This window comes from Podarcis bocagei (genome assembly GCF_964188305.1).
Source record: "Podarcis bocagei genome assembly, chromosome: 5".
Lineage (NCBI taxonomy): Eukaryota > Metazoa > Chordata > Lepidosauria > Squamata > Lacertidae > Podarcis > Podarcis bocagei.
Genome location: NC_138129.1, coordinates 49,746,694 through 49,767,459, shown reverse-complemented (window position 1 = coordinate 49,767,459; position 20,766 = coordinate 49,746,694). Strand labels below are relative to the sequence as shown.

The 20,766-nt window shown below is 45.1% G+C and overlaps 2 protein-coding genes across 9 annotated transcripts in view; one reads left to right on the top strand and one right to left on the bottom strand.

The window, feature by feature from the left end:
- INAVA (innate immunity activator) overlaps positions 1 to 15,941 on the top strand; it is a 35,046-nt gene extending 19,105 nt beyond the window's left edge. For 3 of the 4 annotated variants that reach the window (XM_081194183.1, XM_081194184.1, XM_081194182.1), the window contains 8 exons: positions 2,007 to 2,131; positions 3,682 to 3,804; positions 6,045 to 6,273; positions 8,332 to 8,385; positions 9,362 to 9,596; positions 10,132 to 10,305; positions 11,205 to 11,922; positions 14,223 to 15,941. In XM_081194183.1, the coding sequence (XP_081050309.1) occupies positions 2,007 to 2,131; positions 3,682 to 3,804; positions 6,045 to 6,273; positions 8,332 to 8,385; positions 9,362 to 9,596; positions 10,132 to 10,305; positions 11,205 to 11,922; positions 14,223 to 14,315 (1,751 nt within the window). In that variant the 3' untranslated portion in view covers positions 14,316 to 15,941. The remainder of the gene's footprint in view (positions 1 to 2,006; positions 2,132 to 3,681; positions 3,805 to 6,044; positions 6,274 to 8,331; positions 8,386 to 9,361; positions 9,597 to 10,131; positions 10,306 to 11,204; positions 11,923 to 14,222) is intronic. The other variant, XM_081194185.1, reaches the window with a different exon arrangement.
- Positions 15,942 to 15,943: 2 nt separating this feature from the next.
- KIF21B (kinesin family member 21B) overlaps positions 15,944 to 20,766 on the bottom strand; it is a 69,066-nt gene continuing 64,243 nt past the window's right edge. For 3 of the 5 annotated variants that reach the window (XR_014008170.1, XR_014008171.1, XR_014008172.1), the window contains 2 exons: positions 20,463 to 20,677; positions 15,944 to 19,596 (listed from right to left, as the gene is read on the bottom strand). Coding sequence is in view for 2 of the 5 variants with exons in the window: in XM_081194150.1 (XP_081050276.1) it covers positions 19,542 to 19,596 (55 nt within the window). In the remaining 3 variants the exon portion in view is untranslated. The remainder of the gene's footprint in view (positions 19,597 to 20,462; positions 20,678 to 20,766) is intronic. The other 2 variants (XM_081194150.1, XM_081194149.1) reach the window with 1 other exon arrangement.

Here is a 20,766-nt window from a genome sequence, read left to right as displayed (position 1 = left end):
TCTTCTTTCTGCCCCAAGCCTGTAAACTTACCATAGAAGATTAGACTAGAAGGTATCACCACAGCTGCATGGAGATCAAAGCACAGCTGTGAAAAGAACCCTCTGACTCATTAGTCATGGCTGGCTCCTTGTTGATTCTATTTCAGTCCGGCTTCCTCCTAGCTGGGCTATGATGTAGCCCAAAGTGTTCAGCTGGGGATGCCCAGGATACCAGAAAAGAGTGTGATCTTGCGTGGACACATGGAGACAGGAGCAAGGGCTATCAAGGGTGGTCTTGGATTTTGGGGGCTGGTGTTGCATGGCGGAAACCTAGTGCTTTAAAAACAGGAGTGGGTAACCTGTCACACGTCAAATGTTGTGGGACTCCCATTAAGTGCAGCCAACTTGGCCAGTGTTAAGGGATTATGAGAGTTGTAGTCCAACAATATCCGAAAGACCACAGTTTCTCCCCTCCCCCAACCAGTTTAAAGTATCATGTTTCTCAATCTCAGGCTTGTGGGTTCGAGCCCCACATTGGGTAAAAGATTCCTCCATTTCAGGGGGTTGGACTAGATGATCCTTGTGGTCCCTTTCCAACTCTACAATTCTATGATTCTATCTTGTGATATAACTGGTTCCTCATCATAAAAGATTTCTTTTCAAAAAACCTTAGTAGCATTGAAATACAGGCAGAGGGTAGTGTTCAACTTACTCAGGGTAGACCCATTGAAATTAATGGACCTAACTTAGTCATGCTCATTGATTTCTTTGGTATTACTCTGAGTAAAACTTAGTTGAGTACCATCCGGGATGTTGCAAAGTGGACGTAATCCCTACTGATGACTCCGTAGGAGACTATTTCACTAAAATCCTTCGGCTGCCTGGTATGGGGCATACTTTCTGCATGAGTAATATCTGTTCATTGTACTTACTTAGTTATATATAAACTTTAGAAACAGCTTCCATGAACAATTAGCGTAAAAGTGCTGAACAACATACTTGTGGTAGAAGTAAATAATCAGGCCACACTTAAGATGCGATGTTGTATATACAACAAGATTCCCTCTCATGTAGGAAGCTGTGGCATATGATGCATCTCTTAATGGTTTTGAACTATCTGTGTGTACAGACAATGAATGGTAATCTTTTTTCATAGGGTGGGCTCATGCCAGTGAACAGCACTACTTTGGGATCTATAGCACGTGGCAGCTCTAAGCAAGAGATGCAGTGGGGGACCCAGACAAACAAAATAATAAGAGAGTTTAGCATCCACTTCCTAGTCTGATTCCTTTTGCAACCCCAAGTGCTTGTTTGATATCTCAGGGCACATCTAAATAGAAACTGCTCCCAGTTTAGCAAGTTAGTTCTAAACTGGGGACGTTTCTTCTACCATCACCACTCAGAAAGTGTTGTATGGTTTCACACAACCCTGCACCCACCCCTACACTTATGAGGGAATGGTCTCCTATTGTCCTGTATGAATGAGCTAGTGTGGGTTGAGATCTGACCTTTATGTGGCTTGTGAGGAGTCAACAATCTGGCTGAGTGCCTCTGATCTGTGGAAGAAGCAGCATGAGCTAAAATCTTCTGGAACTGCTGTCTTAAGGCTTACAAATATCAAAGACTCCTTTTTGTTCCGGTCTGTGAGCAGAGCACCCAATCTGTTTGCTTAGTTCTGTAATAAACTTAATGATCAGGAATATCACCATGGAGTCTCCTCCTTATCTGATCTGCGATGACCTTGAGGTGCTTGCAGCTTGGAAGTAAGAGCTAATCAGTCCTGGCTGTTGTACACATTCCATACCCCACCTGATGAGCTGTCAAGACAGCCTCTCCTTTGATGTCCCATGCCATTTTTATGATAACTGCTAATGACACCGGTCTTTAAGATGCATTCGCAAGACCTGCAGCTGGCTCCAGAAAGTTGCCCAAGGGCATCTCTGTATGGGTCATTAAATATTGCTGCTTCCCTTCCCGCCCGTAGCACCTGACAGGTCATCAGTCTGTGTCTGTCTCAACCCTTCCAGGACTAGACAGCCCCATGTCTCCAATGAAGGATCTGACACAAGCTATGAGGAAACAGCAGAAGGCGCTGGAGGAGCGACTAGAGGCCTGTGTGCAGGAGCTGCGAAGGCTGTGTTTGCGCGAAGCGGTAAGGGGCCAGGAAGTCTGCAGGGTTGCCACACACCCTTTGGGCTGCATGAGGTGTCCTGCTAAAGTAAAGAGGGCCCATCTTTAAGGGCTGTGGTTCTTTGGACTCGGACGCTCACAGAAACTGGAGAGGCTTTCCTCAAAGATCAAAGACACTCAGACATGAGGGAGGGGCAATGTAACCCAAAGGTAGTACTAGGAGAAAATATCTGGGGGCGAAGAAAGGGCAAAGACTGTATCAAGAACACTTTCCCCATTGGAGAGTTGCTCCTGCATTATTCAAGACGTTAACTTCTAAAGCAACCCATAATTAACAAGCTTAATTAAGCAAGCCTAGCCATATGCTGCAAGTGAATCTGATGAGGTAACTTTTCCCTCCTGACCTGAGATACTGCAAATAGTTAAAAATTGAACGTGGAAGTTTCTCCCAGAGAAAATTTTCTGGGCCCCCTGGAACAGAACCAACCCATCAAACCAACCACTATTAGTTGTGGTATTTTAATGCGTCAAGGAGAAAATAATTAAAACAATAAACTACCCTTTCTAGCCTATTGCTATTACCCTCAGTTAAAAGAGTACAAAACAAATGGGTTTTTGTTTGGTTGGTTGGTTTTGCAGGACACCAGAACTGTACCTTGCTCTCTTGAATGTTTTATGGAATATTTTCCGGAACTTTCTATTACTTCCCCAGTCTATTTCCTATCTAACACTACCTCTTCATGTGCCTTGCCATTAGTTTTCAGGGGGGCACTGGAAATAATTGGATTTGTAAATAAGTTTAGGGGAAATGTTTTTTAAAGGGAAATTTAGAGCTGCCCAGTGGTTTGCCATTGTAATTGGAGCACAAAGCACACACTGCTACAACACACCTGTGCATTTTCTGTGTGTGTGTGTGTGCATGTGTGCATACATACTTTCTTGCTTAGAGACACATTTCATGACATTTGGAAGCCTACAAAGAGTGGGAGAAAATCCCCAGAACTGGGAATCTGGCAGCACTAATGCAGAAGAGTGTTATAGTCAAACTTCACACAAGAGGAATCTTGAACTCCCAACTAACAGTGGAGTGTGGGGCATGTCTTTGGCAAAGGGAAGAGAAATGGGTATGGTTGAACAGGACCTGGTCTGTAGGAGTCTGGACTACTTAAATTACTTTTCACATTTTTATCAGTCACTTTTTCATCACCTAACATAATACAACTTTTGCATAATTTGAATTTTTGAACTGCCCACCTCCCCCCACCCAGTAACTGTCCATTTTGGGTCTGGCTGCACTTAAAAAAAAGCAGCTTTGGTTTGGAATGAACTCAGGCCTGGTTATTTTGTGTGGCATCTATCTATGGCTGTCGTCTGTGCCTGAGGTTAACTTGATGTCATGGGACACTGAGGAAATAGAAGAAGCTGCCAAGCTAACAAAATAATGGCATGAGATCCTATTTAGAGAGAGAGATTGATAGACAGGTATTTTGTAAGCTGCTCTGAAGACCCAGGGTGTGACTGAAAGTACACAGTTCTAGGAACTGAACCTTCCCTTTGCTGTTTTCTTGACAGGAACTGACAGGATTGCTTCCTTCAGAGTATCCTCTGAAACCAGGAGAAGTGGCCCCAAAGGTCCGACGTCGAATTGGTGCTGCTTTCAGACTGGATGAGAAGGCCTTTCTCTCCAGAGGAGTGGTAAGAGGAATATTGCTGAGGTGCTTGTCCTCCTGAGTTTAGGGAATATGGGCAGAAACAACATTTCCAATTATCCAGGGTGCTGCTTGGAAATCTGCTTGTGGTGGGAGTCACTATCAGCTGTCATGGCAACCCTTGCTGCAAGCACAGAAGTGTCCAGAATGAGATGGGAAGAAAAATGTTGTGCTGCTGATACTAGAGTCACTAGACCATTTTTTCCTGGCAGATGAAGCTGCAATTCAAAAGCAACTTCCCCTCTCTACTGGCAATCACCAGCAAACCACCTCACTGAGAATCAAACTGGTTTCTTCTGAGAGCCTTTACAGCCAGAGATAACAAAAAGCCACACAATTTCAATTTGCACAGTAAAAGAGTTCTCTGTGTCAAGTGCAAGAGGGCGAAAAGCAAATTTCCCCCTGGTGAGGGCATGTACATACCCATGTAATTTTCCATCTGTAATCCCTTTCACCAATTGTCTACATGAACCTGCAGTTCTTAACAGGCAGGCAGCCTTTATAGAAGCGGGGAATTTTTTTGTTTTCACCGTTTTTGAAACCAAGTTAAACTAATCCAGGAAAAACCCAAACACGTTTCTTTGTTGACAAGGGATGGCTTGCATTAGGATTATGCTGTGAATTCCCACTGAAGACGATACAGTGCCAGGAAGCAGCTGTCAGCTAAAAGAGGACTTTGGGGAATGATGAGGTTGTTCGGGTTCAGCATCCTGTTAGAAACTCCCAAAGGGACAGAGACGCTTCAGGCTCCAAACACACAGAGGGAGTTAGGCCTCATTTCCATCAAAGGTGTGGGATCTGTTGACTCTTCAGCTATGCAGTCTCACTCTCTCTTTCTCTCCCCTGTCATCTGTTTTAATAATAATCTTAGTAGGAGGCGGCCTAGGTGTGGCGCTGCTTATTATTATTTTGCTGTGTGCCTATAGTGGGTGGCAGAGGGTGTGGGCTCCGAGTGGAATTGTGTGTGTTTTGTACAAGTGTTCTTGCTTACCATAGCTTCTTTCTCTCTCACACACACTTAGCGTAACTTTGGAAAGCTTTTCATTTCACCTTCACCTTGCCGAATGTCACCTACTGACCTGCCTTTTGGCTCCCTTTCCCCAGCCATTAGGAAGCTCTTGCCCCAGAAACATAGAACATTTCCACTTTGTCTGTGGATAGCTTTCCTCCTTCAGAAGCTTGCTGGGCAGGGCAGACAGCTGGGAACTGGGCCCAGGACATCAGTCCTATGGCTCATACAGAAGAACACACCCCTGCGGATTTCTTAAATCCTGAATAATTACCATCCCTGGCTCAGGATTCGCAAATCCCTAAACTGGATTACAATCTCCATTCTGCTCATAAGCAGGCATTGAAGGAGTGGGAAATCACCCGTCTATTGTTATTTAATTATCCTGACTGTGAGGGAGACAGGAAGATTTAGTTCAGCCTGTGATGCCTTTCTACACTAGTTGAATGCACTGGGGTGCTCAGATGCAAAAGAAGACATTTGGGCTCGTGTGCTTTTAATAGTTGAATTGCAGCTGGTGTCATGCAAGCTACATTTACTGAGGTTCCCACTTCTATGCAGCTATTAAAAATGCAAGAACCCTGCGATCTTTTCATCCGACCACTCTAGAATGCACATGGAATGTAACTGGGAGATGCATGAAAGTCATACTCAGTGTCTGATTTGATCTACCAAAGGACGTAAGGAAGGAGCCTATGATTTATGAGTTGAAGCAGGGGATGGGGTAATGGTAGTAATGTCTTGGAAGCATCCAGCTGCCAAGAGTGCCCTAGAAATACAAGAAGCTGCCTAATGCCCAATCGGACCATTGGTCCATCTAGTTCAGTATTGTCTACACCCGTGTTTCTCAAAATTGGGCCTCTGGCTGTTTTTGGACTACAGTTCCCATTATCCCTGACCACTGATGCCTGCTAGCTAGGTATGATGGGATTTGTAGTCCAAAAACAGCTAGAGACCCATGTTTGGGAAACCCTGGTGCATTACAAACTAGCAGGCAGCAGACTTTCCCAGCCCTAGCTGAAGATGCTGGAAATTGAACCTAGGATCTCTTGCAAGCTCTTCCACTGAGCTGTACAGCCCTTCCCCAGGCTTCTCCATTGCTATGATTTTGGATTCTGCCTCTTTAGTCCTCGTGTGCCTCCTTTTGAAATGCTGGGTCGCTCCATCCTTTCCGAAGAGTTTCATAGTTTGGAATCCATGTCTGCTCTCTGCCGCAGGATCCTCTGAGCATGTTGGAGAGAGACCTAGCTCTGCAGCTGCAAATTGCTGAAGCAGCGCGATGTCTGTCCCGGGAAGAGAATCTCACCAAGCAGGTTCGGAAGCGCCGCAAAAGTGCTGTGCTGAAGGAGGAAAAGAAGCTGAAGGAGCTGGAGCAGTCTGTCACAGAGTGCCGCCAGGCAGCCAGGCATTCGTCACAGCTGAGGGCCAGTGCGCCAGCCTTACAAGGTGAGCTGGAGCTTAGAGTGGCAGGTCTGAGAAATGGGTCCTTTGCGTGTGGTGATAATGACAATAAAAATATACAAAGGGAGGTACAGTGGTACCTCAGGTTACATACGCTTCAGGTTACAGACTCCGCTAACCCAGAAATAGTGCTTCAGGTTAAGAACTTTGCTTCAGGATGAGAACAGAAATTGTGCTCTGGCGGCGCGGCAGCAGCGGCAGCGGGAGGCCCCATTAGCTAAAGTGGTGCTTCAGGTTAAGAACAGTTTCAGGTTAAGAACGGACCTCCGGAACAAATTAATTACTTAACCTGAGGTACCACTGTATAGTAAAATTGTTCTTTGTGGCCACTGTACAGCAGGACAAAACTGAATGGTGATAAATTGAAATGAGTAAGTATAAGGAAGAGGGTTTATTAATTAAAAAAAAACCCCAACCAAAAAACCTTGAGTTGTCAGGAAATGAAGACAGAGTCTGGAATTAAATATCTGTCCCTAGAAATCAGAAGTAGGTCAGACAGGCTTCTGACAGGCGTGGTTTAGTTGGAATTCATCCCAGTTCAAGGGAGGAAACTGACCTTTTATGGCTTCTTCCTGCCCCTGTAATCTACGCAAACTGCAGTTTTCTGTCAGCGGTTGCCAAAGTGAGCTCAATCAAGAACAGGGAGAGCCAGCTGGAGGAGGAAGCATGTAGAAACCTGCAGCGAATGACGCAAAGACCTGCAGTGCCAGATTAACCCTTAGGAAGGCATAGAAAGTTAGATAGCTCTGGATCCAAATCTCTTGGTTTTATAGGGACTTGGGGAAGTTTGCTGCATAGGGTGCAGTGGGAAATAAGCATGCAGGGGATGGCATTGTAACACTCACTCTACCCCCCCCGACCTATAGATCCACTCTCATAACACTAGAAACTGCAGGCACTCAATGAAGCTGAATATTGGAAGATGAAGGACCATGCACTGCACTTCACACAGTGCATCGTTAAACTATGGAATTTGCTCCAACAGGAGGCAGTAATGGCCCCCAGTTTGGATGGCTTTGTTAGAGGATTGGACAAATTCGTGGAGGGCAAGGCTATCTAGCCATGGTTGCTGTTTTCTGCCTCTGCTGTCAGAGGCACCATGACTCTGAATACCAGTTCCTGGGACCCACAGGTGGGCAGGCTGCTCATGTTCTGGCTTGCAGGCTTCCCTTGTGTGTGGACAAGGTGGGCCATTGGCCACTGGCCCGATCCAGCAGACTCGTCTTACGTTCTGATGGTTCTTGCCCAGGTATTCCATTAAGGAAGCATCTCTATTGATAATAGGTCCACTGGTGTGGGCGGGCGGTTGCTTATATTCTCTGTCCAGCGTTTTTTGCGCAAGACTGCAGGAAGATGCATGTTTGCACGTGAGAAATTGCTGCTTCCCTCCTCTGCCGCTTGCCTGAGGAATCCCACAGCTGCCCTGCTGATGGACGAGATGTCTAGGCAGATTGGGCAAGAGGTCTCAGCTTCTGAATGAGGCCATCTGACCCTCCCGTTGGCCACAGAATCGCCTGGGGGCAGGCAGTAAAAGAAACTCAGTGGCTGGCAGCTGCATTTCAACACAGAGTTAAGCATGCTTAAGGCCTCCGAAAATCAATCAGCTTGAGGGCACTTAACTCTGCATTGGATTACAGCCAGTTTATAGCATCCATACTGCATTTGAAGAGTGAAAGAATTTTTAAAATATTAATTCGTAATTAAGTGTTTTGCCTGTTTGGGAAGAAGATTCCCAAAATATGACTCTAAATCCCCTCCCAATTACTATTAATTCACTGCATCAGGGAATATCTCTTTGAGGAGCTTAAGTGTGTGTGAATGCAGGGCTTTGAATGATGTGGTTTGAGGCTCTGGGAATTAGCTCAGAACTAAGAAGTGTGTGTGTGAGAGAGAGAGGAAGAGGGAGCTTTTATTTCCCCTTTCTAGAAGCTCAGTGGGATTTATGAGCACATATTTCTAGGGAGCATCAGCGGGTTCTAATAACTGCTTGAAAATCTGATCATTGTTCCTCCTTGTCTGTGCCAATTCTTGTGTCTTCCCCAGGGTTCAGTGCCTCTGATGAGAACTCCTTGTTGGATGCTGTTGCGGTAGAAGAAGGTAAACTAGATAACTGTGATCTCTGCACTGTCATTACCGTGTGCTTGTGACTTTCCTTCACCTAGCGTAAAGTGGTAGATAAGCCTTTGAAGAGACAAACTGTATCTGATCACTGCTCTCTGACATCTTGTCGAGGTTTGGCCCTGATTCATACCACATGACTAAGAATTAGGCCACAGCAGCCAGCTAGACTTGCAAGACAGAGAAGAGAGTTAGTGAATGGATCTCATCTAAATTTTCAAAAGATTCAAGTACAAAGGTGACTGATAAGTGGGTCTTTTATGACTGTGGATATCTGCTAAATTCCACATCCTGTTTTGGTTTAATCTAGAGTGATAAGAGTCTGTGATAAGTGATGTGGTATATTTTGAATGATATAGCCTAAACCAGTGGTTATTCATGCTTTTTAAAAAATCTATTATTAGCTATCTTACTTGCCTTTTACTATAAGGTGCCAGGGTAGACTACAGCAATAAAATAAACAGTTTTGAAACAAGCAAAATAGTCACAACTATAAAACAAGAAAAGTGTAAAACAGTTAAAAACAGTTCCGTACATAAAACAATTACAAACAATTCCACATATGAAAACTGTTAAAAGTAGTTCCAGTATAGATGCAGTTTGGGATGAAGTCCTTCATTTAAATGGCTTGTTGGAACTGGAAAGTCTTCACAGGTGCTGAAAACACAACAGAGGGAATTCCAAGGGGCAGATTCCAGCACACTAAAGGCCCGATTCCTGTATTGTGCAGGGTTGACCCCATTACAATATGGTATTTGCAGGAGGCCCTCACCTGCAGAGTGCAGTGGTTGAGTGGGTTTGTAAGGGGTGAGATGATATTTTAGGCACCCTGGTCCCAAGATGCATGGGGATTTGTACACCAGTTCCAGCACCTTGAATGTAACTCAGTAGATAATGCTACCATCCAGGTTTTAGCGTTGGAATGCTGCAGTTATTTCCTTTTCCTTTTCTGAAGAATCCCAGGTGCTGAGCGCCCATCTTCCGCCAATGCTCACAGCTTCAGCTCGCCTCCAACCCCCGCCTGGTTCTTCAGCTCAGCCTCTGCGTTCTGCGCTACTGGAAGGGCAAACCCACTACCAAGCCACGGACGTGGAGTGCTCTCCCATCCAAAACAGCCCATGGAAAGAGACCAGTCTGGACAAGCCCTATGAAAAGCCAAAGAAATCCACTGAGCCCAGCAGTGTGCCAAGGTCAAGACCTTTCTTCTCTCGCTCTTCTTTGGATATGCTTGCGTGGTCTTGAGATCAGCCTCTCTTAATGTTTGTTTGCATGCATGTAATATGGAAGCTACTGTAGAGTCTGTCCGTTACTTCATTTTAAGAACAATAAGCATTGTATTGTTTTGCTGCTTTATTGTGATTGTGCAATGTTTCCATTTTTTTATTTCCACAAATCCACCTTAAAGTTGCTTAATTTAATAACATGAAATGAAATTGCCTGTAAATCCCAGCCAATATAGGCTTCACAATTCCATTGGGGAAAGTGTCCTTTGAGAACCACTGACCGAGAAACTTAGTAGTCCAATTAACTAAGCCAGAACAGCGGGTTTTGTGGACCCACTTGAGTCTTGCTTTCTCTTTTTACTCCTGTTTTTCACTCTTAGGGGAGATGAAAGGGAGGGGGATTTGACCCCTGACCAGAGCCTCTCACTCCTTTGCACACAAAGAAAGATGACAGGACTGCAGGCAGTTTCTTACTTGATGTTCTTATTGTGTTCTGCTACAGCAGTCCAGGCCTGCTGTCTCAACCGTCACCCAGCCGTACCCCTCAGACAACTGCTGAGGCATCGCCATGCCACTTTGTTCCTCCCAGGAAGCTGGAAGTAAGGAAACAGGCTGGTTCCAGTGCCCCACAGACACCTGAGTTCCTGGGAAGGAGAGGACAACCTCAACTCATGAGGTACTCTATGGACTTAGGGTCAATTCATGTACTCAAGCAGGTGGCCCTGCCTGTTGGTACCTAATCACTCTTTGAAGTTTGAACATGTCAGATACCTTGGGGTGAGGCTATATGCACGTTGTGCTTCTATTATCAGGCCTCACAAATGCAAAATTTAAAATTCAGCGTTTTGGGAATCTCAGCTCTCGGTTATTGTTGTTGTTGTTGTTGTTGTTGTTGTTGTTGTTGTTGTTGTTGTTATTATTATTATTATTATTATTATTATTATTATTATTATTATTTTGCAAAAAGGGTTTTCTAGTCCTCCTAGCTATGAAAATAGGCTTGAAGGCAAATGAGCAATGTTTGGGAATATGTTGGAAGCTAGAGGAAGGGCAAACAGGATTTCCAGCAGTTAAGGGTTGGGGCTTCAGTGCCCTGCATTGTTTCACGACCCTCCTTTTTCCAATTGCGTGCAGAATAAACTATACAAAGGAAGCATATAATAATGCAAAGTAGCTCTAAGGAGATTGCTGTGGCAATGTAAGCATTTCTCCTTTCTCCTCCCCACATCTGACATAATGTTCTTGGAGTTCTCCTGACAATTCCTAGAGTGGTTTAACCAGCGCTGTTTTTTCTAAACTGCTCCCTTGTTCTCTTGTAATGGCAATGGCGCCCACCTGAGAGGTGCCATCACTGAGTTCCAGATGAAAAAAGCCCTGGATTTAACAATCAATCCTTCCTTGTAGGGAACTCTAAGAACTGTAGGTGTGTGAGGGGAAAGGGGCCTCCTCACGACTCTCAGTGCCCTGAATGAACTACAGCTCCCATAATCCTTAGGGGGAAGTGCTTCAAAGGTGTTAAGGTGGCCATTGCGAGCTCCTGATAGATGGTCTTAACTCTCTCCTTCTGGCCTCCAGGGTGTGTTCATCCCGGGAAGGCTTCGAGTCCCGTGGAAGAAGCGCATTGCCAAGGCGGCGTCCCACCTACTACACTGTCACCGTCCCCGAGTACTGCTTCTCTGTGCCCAAGGCCAACCCAGCCACCAAGCCCACCTACCACTCCGCCTCAGAAGACAGCAATTCGGATGTCTCCAGCATCTCCTATACCACCTCTGCCGGTAGCAGCAGCCCCGACATCTCCTTCCTGAAGCCAAGCTCCTCGGTCCCCGTGGAGGAGCCCCTGCAGCCGTTTCAGAACCAGACCTCCAAGGGGAATGGACCTGAATACCACTGCCAGTGTCCTCAGAAGCTGCTCTCACCGCTGGGCTACTTCTCTGCCGTAGAATATGACAACCACCTGCCGGCTGGGCGGGAGCTCGGCCACAGCCGGCCACCCTTCCTGTCTGTAAGCTCCGCCCATTTTGCCTACAAGGAAGAGGCAGTGCCTGTGCGGTTCCACCGGTCGGTTGTTTCTCACAGCAGGGTGGTGCGCACCCCATCTCTGAAGGACTGCTCCCCGATGGGGCCCCGAGTCCTCTCCAAGTCGGCCGTGACAGAAGAGCTAAAATCGTGGCACGAACGGACTCGGCTGCGTAATGCGCGGCCACATTCCCTGGACAGACAAGGGGCCTTCCGCATGCGCAGCGGGCCCGGCCGAGAGTTGCGCCCCTCCTGTTCCATGGGGCAGCAAATTCAGGTGAGGATCTTTGGGCAGGAAGGTGTCTTGGGGAGAGAGGAGCCAGCCTCTTATTTACTGTTTCGGCAAGAGTTTCCTCAATATTCCAGCTTTGCAACACAAATTCAATTTAAAGTAATAAGATAGTGCTTTGGGATGGATTGGGATGGGGACTTGAGAACGGTAGATCATGGGAGGGGTGCCTAAGCCTTTTCCCAAGGGCCATTCAGCTGCTTAAAATCACCACCCCAGTTTCAGATGTTTGTTTGCACTGAGAGCTGTTGGAGTGTTCCAAATTACTCATGAAGAGGAGTCTTCTGGCTCAGAGCCTATAAGAGTTGACTCATGTTTGTGGCAGAGGGGAAATTTCCAAGTTCTCTGCCCAGGTAATTTAAAAAATAATAGAGTTGTATCCAGTGTTAATCCTACTCAGGAGTAGACCCATTGAAGTTACTGGACAAGACTAACAGGCTCCTTAATGGCGGTAGGTCAACTCTAAGTAGGACTAGCACTGAATACAACACATTAAGTAGTATCCACTTCCTTGAACCTCAGTAAAGTCCAGTAGTCCTTAAGCTTGCTCTAGTTCTTGGTTCTGAAAGTGAGATGAGCGCCGCATCCCATAGTCGCCTTTGACTGGACTTAACTGTCCACGGGTCCTTTACTGTATTTTTTACTGTATGCTTGTTGGGCAGTTTGTTAGATAGGAAAAGGTTATGTTGCTGCTCCTTTGTTCTGATGGTTGGTGACAACGGCATTGCCTTCTGGCAACTCTGCACGCTGTTCCTTGAGCAACATAGTCAGTGAGAGGAATTCTGAAAGATATGAATCCTGGTGGTTCCGCTTGGAGAATTATGTTCTTTCGATGTGCAAAACTGTTGCACAATGAAGCACAGTTCTCTCCTCCTTGGGCATCTCCCTCGCCTGCAGCACAGGGCAGAAGCCCACAGCCATGCGAGCAAGAGCTTGCCCTTGGATTCCTCCCATCCTCTTCAATGCGTGCCTCCCCTCACCTGGAAACAGAGCTGTGAAATTTTAATCAGACAACTCTGTGCTGTGCTGAGGGTTGCGGGGCTATGGCGTCTTCGCTCCATAGGACGCACATACATTTCCCCTTCATTTTTGAAGGGGAAAAAGTGCGTCCTATAGAGCGAAAAATACGGTAAATCCCTGGCAATTCTATGCCCATCAGTTGGGGCACATGTGCATTTTCAGGTAGTTTTATTTGTGAGTCCTAGAGGCCAGTTACGCTGTTTCAAAACCTCCTTTGGCCAGTTCATTTAGATCTGTGGTCCCCATTCAAGAGATAGGGGAGCTTTACTCACCTAAAAGGAGGAGCCATGAGGACAATCTCCTTGTATAAGCATCGGTTGAAATAGACTCCAGTCCGCAAAAGCTCATTACTTTATTAAGTCTTTAAGATGCCAGTTTGCTGCAACAGACTAAAATAGCCACCCCTCTGAGAGTGAGCTCACACTTCAAGTTTGCAGGTGGGTGCTCCTCTGGACATGCCTGTGAATAATGGGTAGAAACCGTGGAAGCTTCACATTGATTAATAGTTAGAAGCTGTTTTGGTTTTGCACCCATGCATGGCAATATAAATATAAGAAGCTGCTTTGTAGTCAGTTAGACCATCTTATGCCAATATTGCTACTTTTAAGAGCCTCTTTTAGTCCTTCTTAATGCATAAAGCTATGGCAAGCTCTGTTTATTTGCCTGCAGGGGCTCAGCTTTTTCCGTGAATTCTTTAGGATGCTCTAGACACCTAATTTGTTTTACAGCAGGGATGGGGAGCTTGTGGTCTTCCATTTGTTGCTGGACTACAAGGCCCATCATCTCTGATCATTGGCCATGCCAGCTGGGGCTGCTGGGAGTCCCAGCCTCTTTGGAAGGGCCACAGGTGCCGCAGCCCTGTTGAAAAGTGCCAGAGCACCTCCTTTCCATGACTCACTATGTGGTGGGTCCTCTAGTCCAACCCCCAAAGGTGAAAGCATGAATGGTAATCTGGCTGGAAAATATCACAGCATTTTAAAGACACTTAATTTAATGGCACTGAATGGAAAGAATAGGAAAGATTGCCCTGGAAACTTTATTTTTACACTGCGCTTAATGATGGGAGAGGAATTGATTTTATAGGCATGGAGAAACATAATGGGCCACATTTTCCTGAGGCAATCAAGATAGGAAGTAACCATCAGCTGTAACAAATGTTTTCATGTTTGATGAAGGAAATTGTATTTGGTGGTGGTGGGGTTGCTGCTGCTGGGGAGATGTGCTGGTGCGACAGTTCCATTAAGAGGCTCCTTTTTTTAACCTTCTAGGTTCCCCGTGTCCATATCCTGAAACGGTCTCCTGAGGGAGCCCCTGTGCAGGTCTACGTGCCAGAAAATGGAGAAATCATTACTCAGGTGTAGAGACTGCTGAATCACCGTGACTTCCTGCAATTCGGCAATGTCAGCAGGCTGGCTGCCTAGACCGACCCGTCTCCCCATTCCAGGTTGGAAAGACGAGGCTTTGTGTCAAACTTTGGTGCGTTCTTCGACCATCTGATCCTGCTTTATTAAAAAGAACACTTTAGGGGCTATTCTGCAACCTATGTGAGACTATATAGCTCAGTCTCTTCCTTTGTTCCTATGATGAACTGATGCAATAGACTACTGCAACAGACAGCTGGGTTTGCTGTCCTGTGCGGAATACAGAGCACAGCAAGATCCCTCACCCCTCTTAACTAGTGTTTGCTTGTCTGCCTATTTATTCACGTCTGTCTGTGGTGGAAAGATCTTGGGAGCCAGCTGTAGGTTATGAAAGCAAGAACTTTAGAACTTTTTATAGCTTTTCAGAAAAGAGCCAAGCCTGACTACATGAATTTTCTTTCCCCTGCGGAAGCAGAATCTGCCTGCCCTCACAAGTGCTAGATATGGAGCCCCCGTTGTCTTCCTTTTTCTTGCATAAAGTAGTGTGATGTAGCAAACAGGCAATGGAGGCAAGCAAGCTTCCCCAAGTGTAGTTTGGTGTGCATGCCCTTTCCCTATTGTTTTCCCTTCACAACTGCTTTTCACAGCATTTGCCGTGTTCTTGGTTCTGTATCTACATCACAACGATTCTTAAAAGGAGCCCTTTTCATGTGCGGCTCTATCTTTGTATGAAACCCATCACTTTGTGGAAGGGGTTTCTCATTATACAAGCATGTCACAAGGAACTGAGAGTGACTCTGTTTGGTCTCAGCCCAGAACCTTTTCAACTTACAAGTCATGGCAAAAAAAATGGGCATAAGCCTTCGTGCTTTTAAGGCTAGAAATGTCAGTTTTGAAAAAGAAAAGCAGATTCGCCGGATGCCAGGTTTGTACTTAATTTGTCGTGCAATCCTAGACTGGACAAACACAAGATGTTTTGCTTAACCTCTACTACTTTCTATGGGGTCTTTTCTAAGTACCCGTCTCTCTTTAATATTGGTCTTTGCTTCTCGGGTAACCTAGGGATGTTAAAGCACTAATTATGGTATCATGATGATCAAGTGTGTGGTATTGCAACCAACACTGTTCTTAATATTAACTTATTTGTACAAGGTTTGCCAGTGGAGGGAGAGGGAATATGTATGATGTGCAACTATGAAAGTTACCTGGACTCAGCTCAAAACAGTGTTAAATCTACCTGAACATTTTTATATTGAATAGGATGCTTTTTCTGAGTCCTTGTGTGTTCTAATCCTTGCAAGTCATCATTTGGGAATTGACTCTGCTTTAATTACTTCTTTAGAAACAGTCAAAAACAATGTTTTGTTGTTGCCCCAAAGTGTGCTGTTAATTAAGTACAGAAAAGGCAAAAAGCCAGGTCATGAAGATACAGTTATCAGATGACACTTAAATTCTGGCCAGGCTCATTGCTTCTGGGTTTGTTTTTAACTTCCTAGATCAGAGCCACTGGCTCATACCTATATCAATATCCATTTCCTCATCAGCTCAATCTTCGTACCACTGAAAGAGCCTTTTGAACTTACACTTAATGGCCTGTTTTATTTTTATTAAAAATAATTATTCTCAGATCTTGTTTTGATGTTTATTTATTAAGAGGAGGAACAAACACATTCATTGGAAAACCATGTACAGCGGGAGCTTTAAATAACTTACACTATTTACATAGCAGTATAAAATAATTACACACCTTATCATGTACACACACACACACACACACACACACACACACACACACACACACATACGTGTGACCATTTTGCCTGATGGTACAAAACCCCCAAAGAAGCCCTGAACACACACACCAGCCTTGAGGGGGAGAAAATACCTTTCAGGGCAAGAAAAGGCACCTGTCAATTGAAACATGATTATATATGTATACATAAACCAAGAGGTGGAGCAAACGGGCCTATGGTGTTTATGCACCTTAGGGGGAGTCTTTCACCCCAGCTCCTTTCTTGGAATGCAGGGATGGTGCATGTTATCCTACCACCAGGAGGCCTATTGCCAAAGCAAAGCCTTAAGAACACCAGGAGAACCTGGCAGAGATTTTCCCAGGGCTGCTAGATGAATCAAGCAGGTTGTGCAAACCCACTTTTGAGTCTCGTTAATGACAGTGTTCTCTTAATGAACATGCACATTTACTCCCAAGGGCTACTCAAAGCAGACGAGGTTTTCAGCTTGCTTATTCTGACCCTTCCCACCATGTGCTTCACGTAACTGTTCAGAGGAGGTAAAATGGCTCTCCTGGTTTGCACCCAATTTCATTTGCAGGGTTTTGCACTTTGTCACGTTGCTTGGATCAGGACTATTAAAAAATAAAGAGAGAAGGGGGTAGCTTCTTCAATATGAGAAAATATAATCCCATACCTAAAAAGCTAGCAATAGCACTGAGGCACATGGGACTATATGGCAATATGGTCAATAATTTAACAGTTAAGCAGAGTGCTGTCGGGCACAGTGCTTTCAGGTATATCAAGTAATACTTTATAAGACATTTCATATTTCTTGTACTAAACAGACTTCCTCCAAGGAAGAATGGAGGAAGTTTTAGGTGAACTGTGTGCAGCTAATTCACAATGTATTCCCAGAATATATTTTTTTACAGGCAACTACATTCACAGGTGGACTACAAGCTTCTGAAAATATCGGACAAGATAGCTTGTGTAGCCATGTGAAGGTGTGAGGATTGTGCTGATTTCATTACCGATGGAAGATGGTCCCTCTTCCAAGGCTTGAATCACTTGGACCTCTCTGTTATTCTCAGCTGAGAATGCTAAGTCACGAGAAGACTGCAAAGGACACAATGATTCAATAAATATCAGTCTTAACATTTAAGAAGAGCTTATTAAAATTGGTGCTGCTGGTGGACACAGTACAAGCTGTGAGCTTGAATGTAAATCAGTCAACAGCGAAGGCAAAGCACACTTGCTTTCACCTTGCCTTCATCTCACTTTTGGGACTTAGGGGTCAGTGGTAATGTGCGGTCCCCAGACTAATTCAAGTTTTATTAACATAAAAAACCCCCGAAGAGTAGAACTAGACACCTTGGACCATGAGGTAGGTTAACTCAAAACAAGCCCTCACCCTTTTTAAATTTCACTCATGCGCGTGCACATACACACACCCCTCTCCCTCCTGCTCCCCCATCCCCAAATAATGCACAAGACAATACACAGAACCTTTTGAACACCCATACAGAATTACAGTACAACAACCTACTCCCAATGGAAGAATCTGCAGCTTCACTGCATGGAGCGGACGAAGTTCACACCCAAACCCAGTTTATTAGAGCAGAAGACTCCTATAAACCAGGGGGCAGAGCTGTGGAATGGTCCACCAGTGTGCTGCTTACCCCAAGTCTGCTGGTTGAGGCATGAACTTGGTCCTTGGTCAGGAGAGCACAATGCATGTCAGAAGTCCATTTATACCACATATTAACAGCCAAGTGAGGAAACGAAGGTTTTGAGGAGTGCTCTGTGACTCTCCAGTGAGGGCTGGGACAGCCCTGCTGTGTTACACACAAACAGAAAGCTTCATCTCTTGCAAAGTGATGCTCACACAGGGTCCATGAGAACACTTAAGTGGGTTGAAACTCCACCAGTGAAAATTCAAGTTGATTGAAGCACAGAGAGAGAAGCTTCTCCTGCTTATTCATTGCAGAGTCTATTATAAAGACATGAGTATTGACGTGAACGGATGCCAAGCAGGTGTAAGTAAACAGGTGATGGGGCAAGACTAAGAGGGCAAGTCTCATCATCCCACATCTGGGGAAATGTGAAGACAGGAACGCATCACCACACGCTTGTTCAAGTGTTTCTTACCCTGTTAAAAATCTAAAGGAAAAAACCTCACACATTTCTGTTCCAATGCTTAAAAGGGTCCTTTCTCCACCTGAGAGGAGAGAGTCAGTTTCTGTTGCCAATATTATTTTCTCTTATTGGAACAGGACAATGTAAACAGCTTCACAGATTGAAATAATGCATGTTTCTCCCCAGGCTGCCTGTGAAGACTTTCCCAGGGAGAAGCCAAAAACATATTCCAGTAGCTCACATCTTTTTTTTTCTTCTCCTGGGAAATCTAGCACTATGAAAAAAGGGACCAGCATTACAATTTCAAATCTGAAGCTGGAACACAGAAAGCAACCATTCTTCCAAACTAACAGAAATCTTGATTCCACAGTTGAAGAAAAAGTGATAATCCAAATCCCATATTAATCATCATCCATTTGACAGACCTCACTTATACAGTAGAGATTTTTCTTTTTTATGTTCTCTTGGTAGGGCTCTAAGCATTTGAAAAGGAAAACCTTTGGCGATTCTACTTTTGGAGCGAAAACTGAGAAATATCACATGTGCTTAACATTTTTAAAAGGTGGCTAACTTTGCCACCCACCCTTCCCCCCTTCAGAAAATCACACACACACATACACACAGCCCATCAGTGGTGGGGTGGCAATAAGAGAAAGGAAGCCAGCGCATTAACACTCATGAAAGATCTAACTAGAACAAGAAATACCCTCTAAAACACAACAATCAACTATGCAGGAAACACATCCAGGAAGCAGCTGGCATGTTTAGATTTACTCTGGTCAGTTTCACTGTTAAGCTCTGAAGGAATGCCATAAGCAGGGCACAGGCGGCCATAGGAGTCGATGGGTATGGATCGCTCAGGCATGATGGAGTGAGGAATGAGGTTTCTTGCATCTTTCCTTGATAAACCCCCTTGGCCAATGAGCACCTAAAACCACCTATTTTGCAGAGCTTCTCACATAGCCTGGGGGGTGCCTGTTTGGGTGGCATGTGGATTCTGATAGGAGAAATGCTCTCAAATGCCTCAGCTTGACCTTCCTCCTTGGCTGACAATGCCATGGTGGGAGTTTCACAGTTCAGTGTCATTGCAAAATCCTACCAAGAAAAAGAGACATGGAGCATGGAAACTGGAAAGGAAAGAAGGCTCCCTCACACCATCCAACCAACTCACTCACTGGGGCACATGGTACCAAAAAGCCAGGGTGCCATCTTTTCCTGAAGCCCTGAGTGTGTGAGATTCTGGTGGGAAGCTAAGCACGTCCTACCCTTGCAAGCATGGCTCAACAAGAGAACCACATCTTGTCTTCTCGTGACCTCCACCACAGTCACCATGTCCAAGTAGTTCCCCAGGTTCTATCTAGGTTGTGCTGTTCAGTAGCTTCCTTGCACTCCAGAGTTTCACTGTCCAGTCACTGGGGAATGAAGGGGAAAAGGTGGGAATATGACATTTAGAAAGTCAAAAACCAAACACTGAACAAGCTCAGATAAAGGGAAAACGGAGGTGCAAACCACAGATTACATAAATAACATGCTTGTAAAAAGTGTGCTTAGTAGATAGGTGAATATTTATTTTGAAGGAAAATCAGCCACATGGGCTCCCAGTCTGGACCACACTCCTTAATCTGGGCACTGTGCTGATTTCCCACCCAAAATCCTTCCCCTCCTGCCTTTCACTCTCTTGCAATGCCCAAGGACACCATGAAGGCACACGGGCTACTCCAGAACAAATGCCCTGTTTAAAGCAAGAGAGAAATAATTCAAACACCTTCACTTACTGAAAAACCAGAATTCAAATTGGGACCTGCCTTGGGGGTTGTACTCCCCCACCCCCTACATGATCCCCATTGACATTTACACACACAACACACACACATACACACAATTTTATTTGTATGCCACCTTTCCACAGTTCAAACCATGCTCAAGGTGGCTTACAACATGAAAGGAAATGCGTAACTGCAACATAACAAAATTAGTCATAAACAATAAATAAAACATTAAAAACACACACAATCAAACTGAACAATTTCCACATAAATCACGCCAACCCTAAACATAGTTTATTAGAGGTTAGCTTCATTGATTTCAGTGGGACAGGCTTCCAAGTGAAGCATGCAGCCTTAATAATGCAACCAAGCAGGCATGTCAAGGAGGAAAGTGAGATGGGGTGTTTTTTTGCATGCCCACTTTGGAGGTGAACTGGGAAGTAATGTCTCCCTTGGAAAACACCTCCACTTACTGCCCTAAAGGGAAAGAAAAGCAAGTAAGCATTGCATACCGTTAAGAAGCAGCTGAGATCAGCTCGCAGAGAAAGGGGTTAGGGACGAGAAAGAGGGGAAGGGGGAACACAGCAAGAAAAAGTGAGCAGGAGAGTAGAGAAGACAGGAGGAGGGTCAAGGCAGACTGGTAGCACGGCCCTTGATGGCAAGGACGCGTCGTGGAAGGCAGGGGGTGAGCCCAGGCACGTAATTCCATAACTTTACCCGGCAGTCACTGTGGCACATAGAAACAGAGAGAGAGAAGAGAGACAGAGAGAGGAAGAGAGAAAAGGAAAAAAGAAACATGGTCGGAAAAGAGGAGAT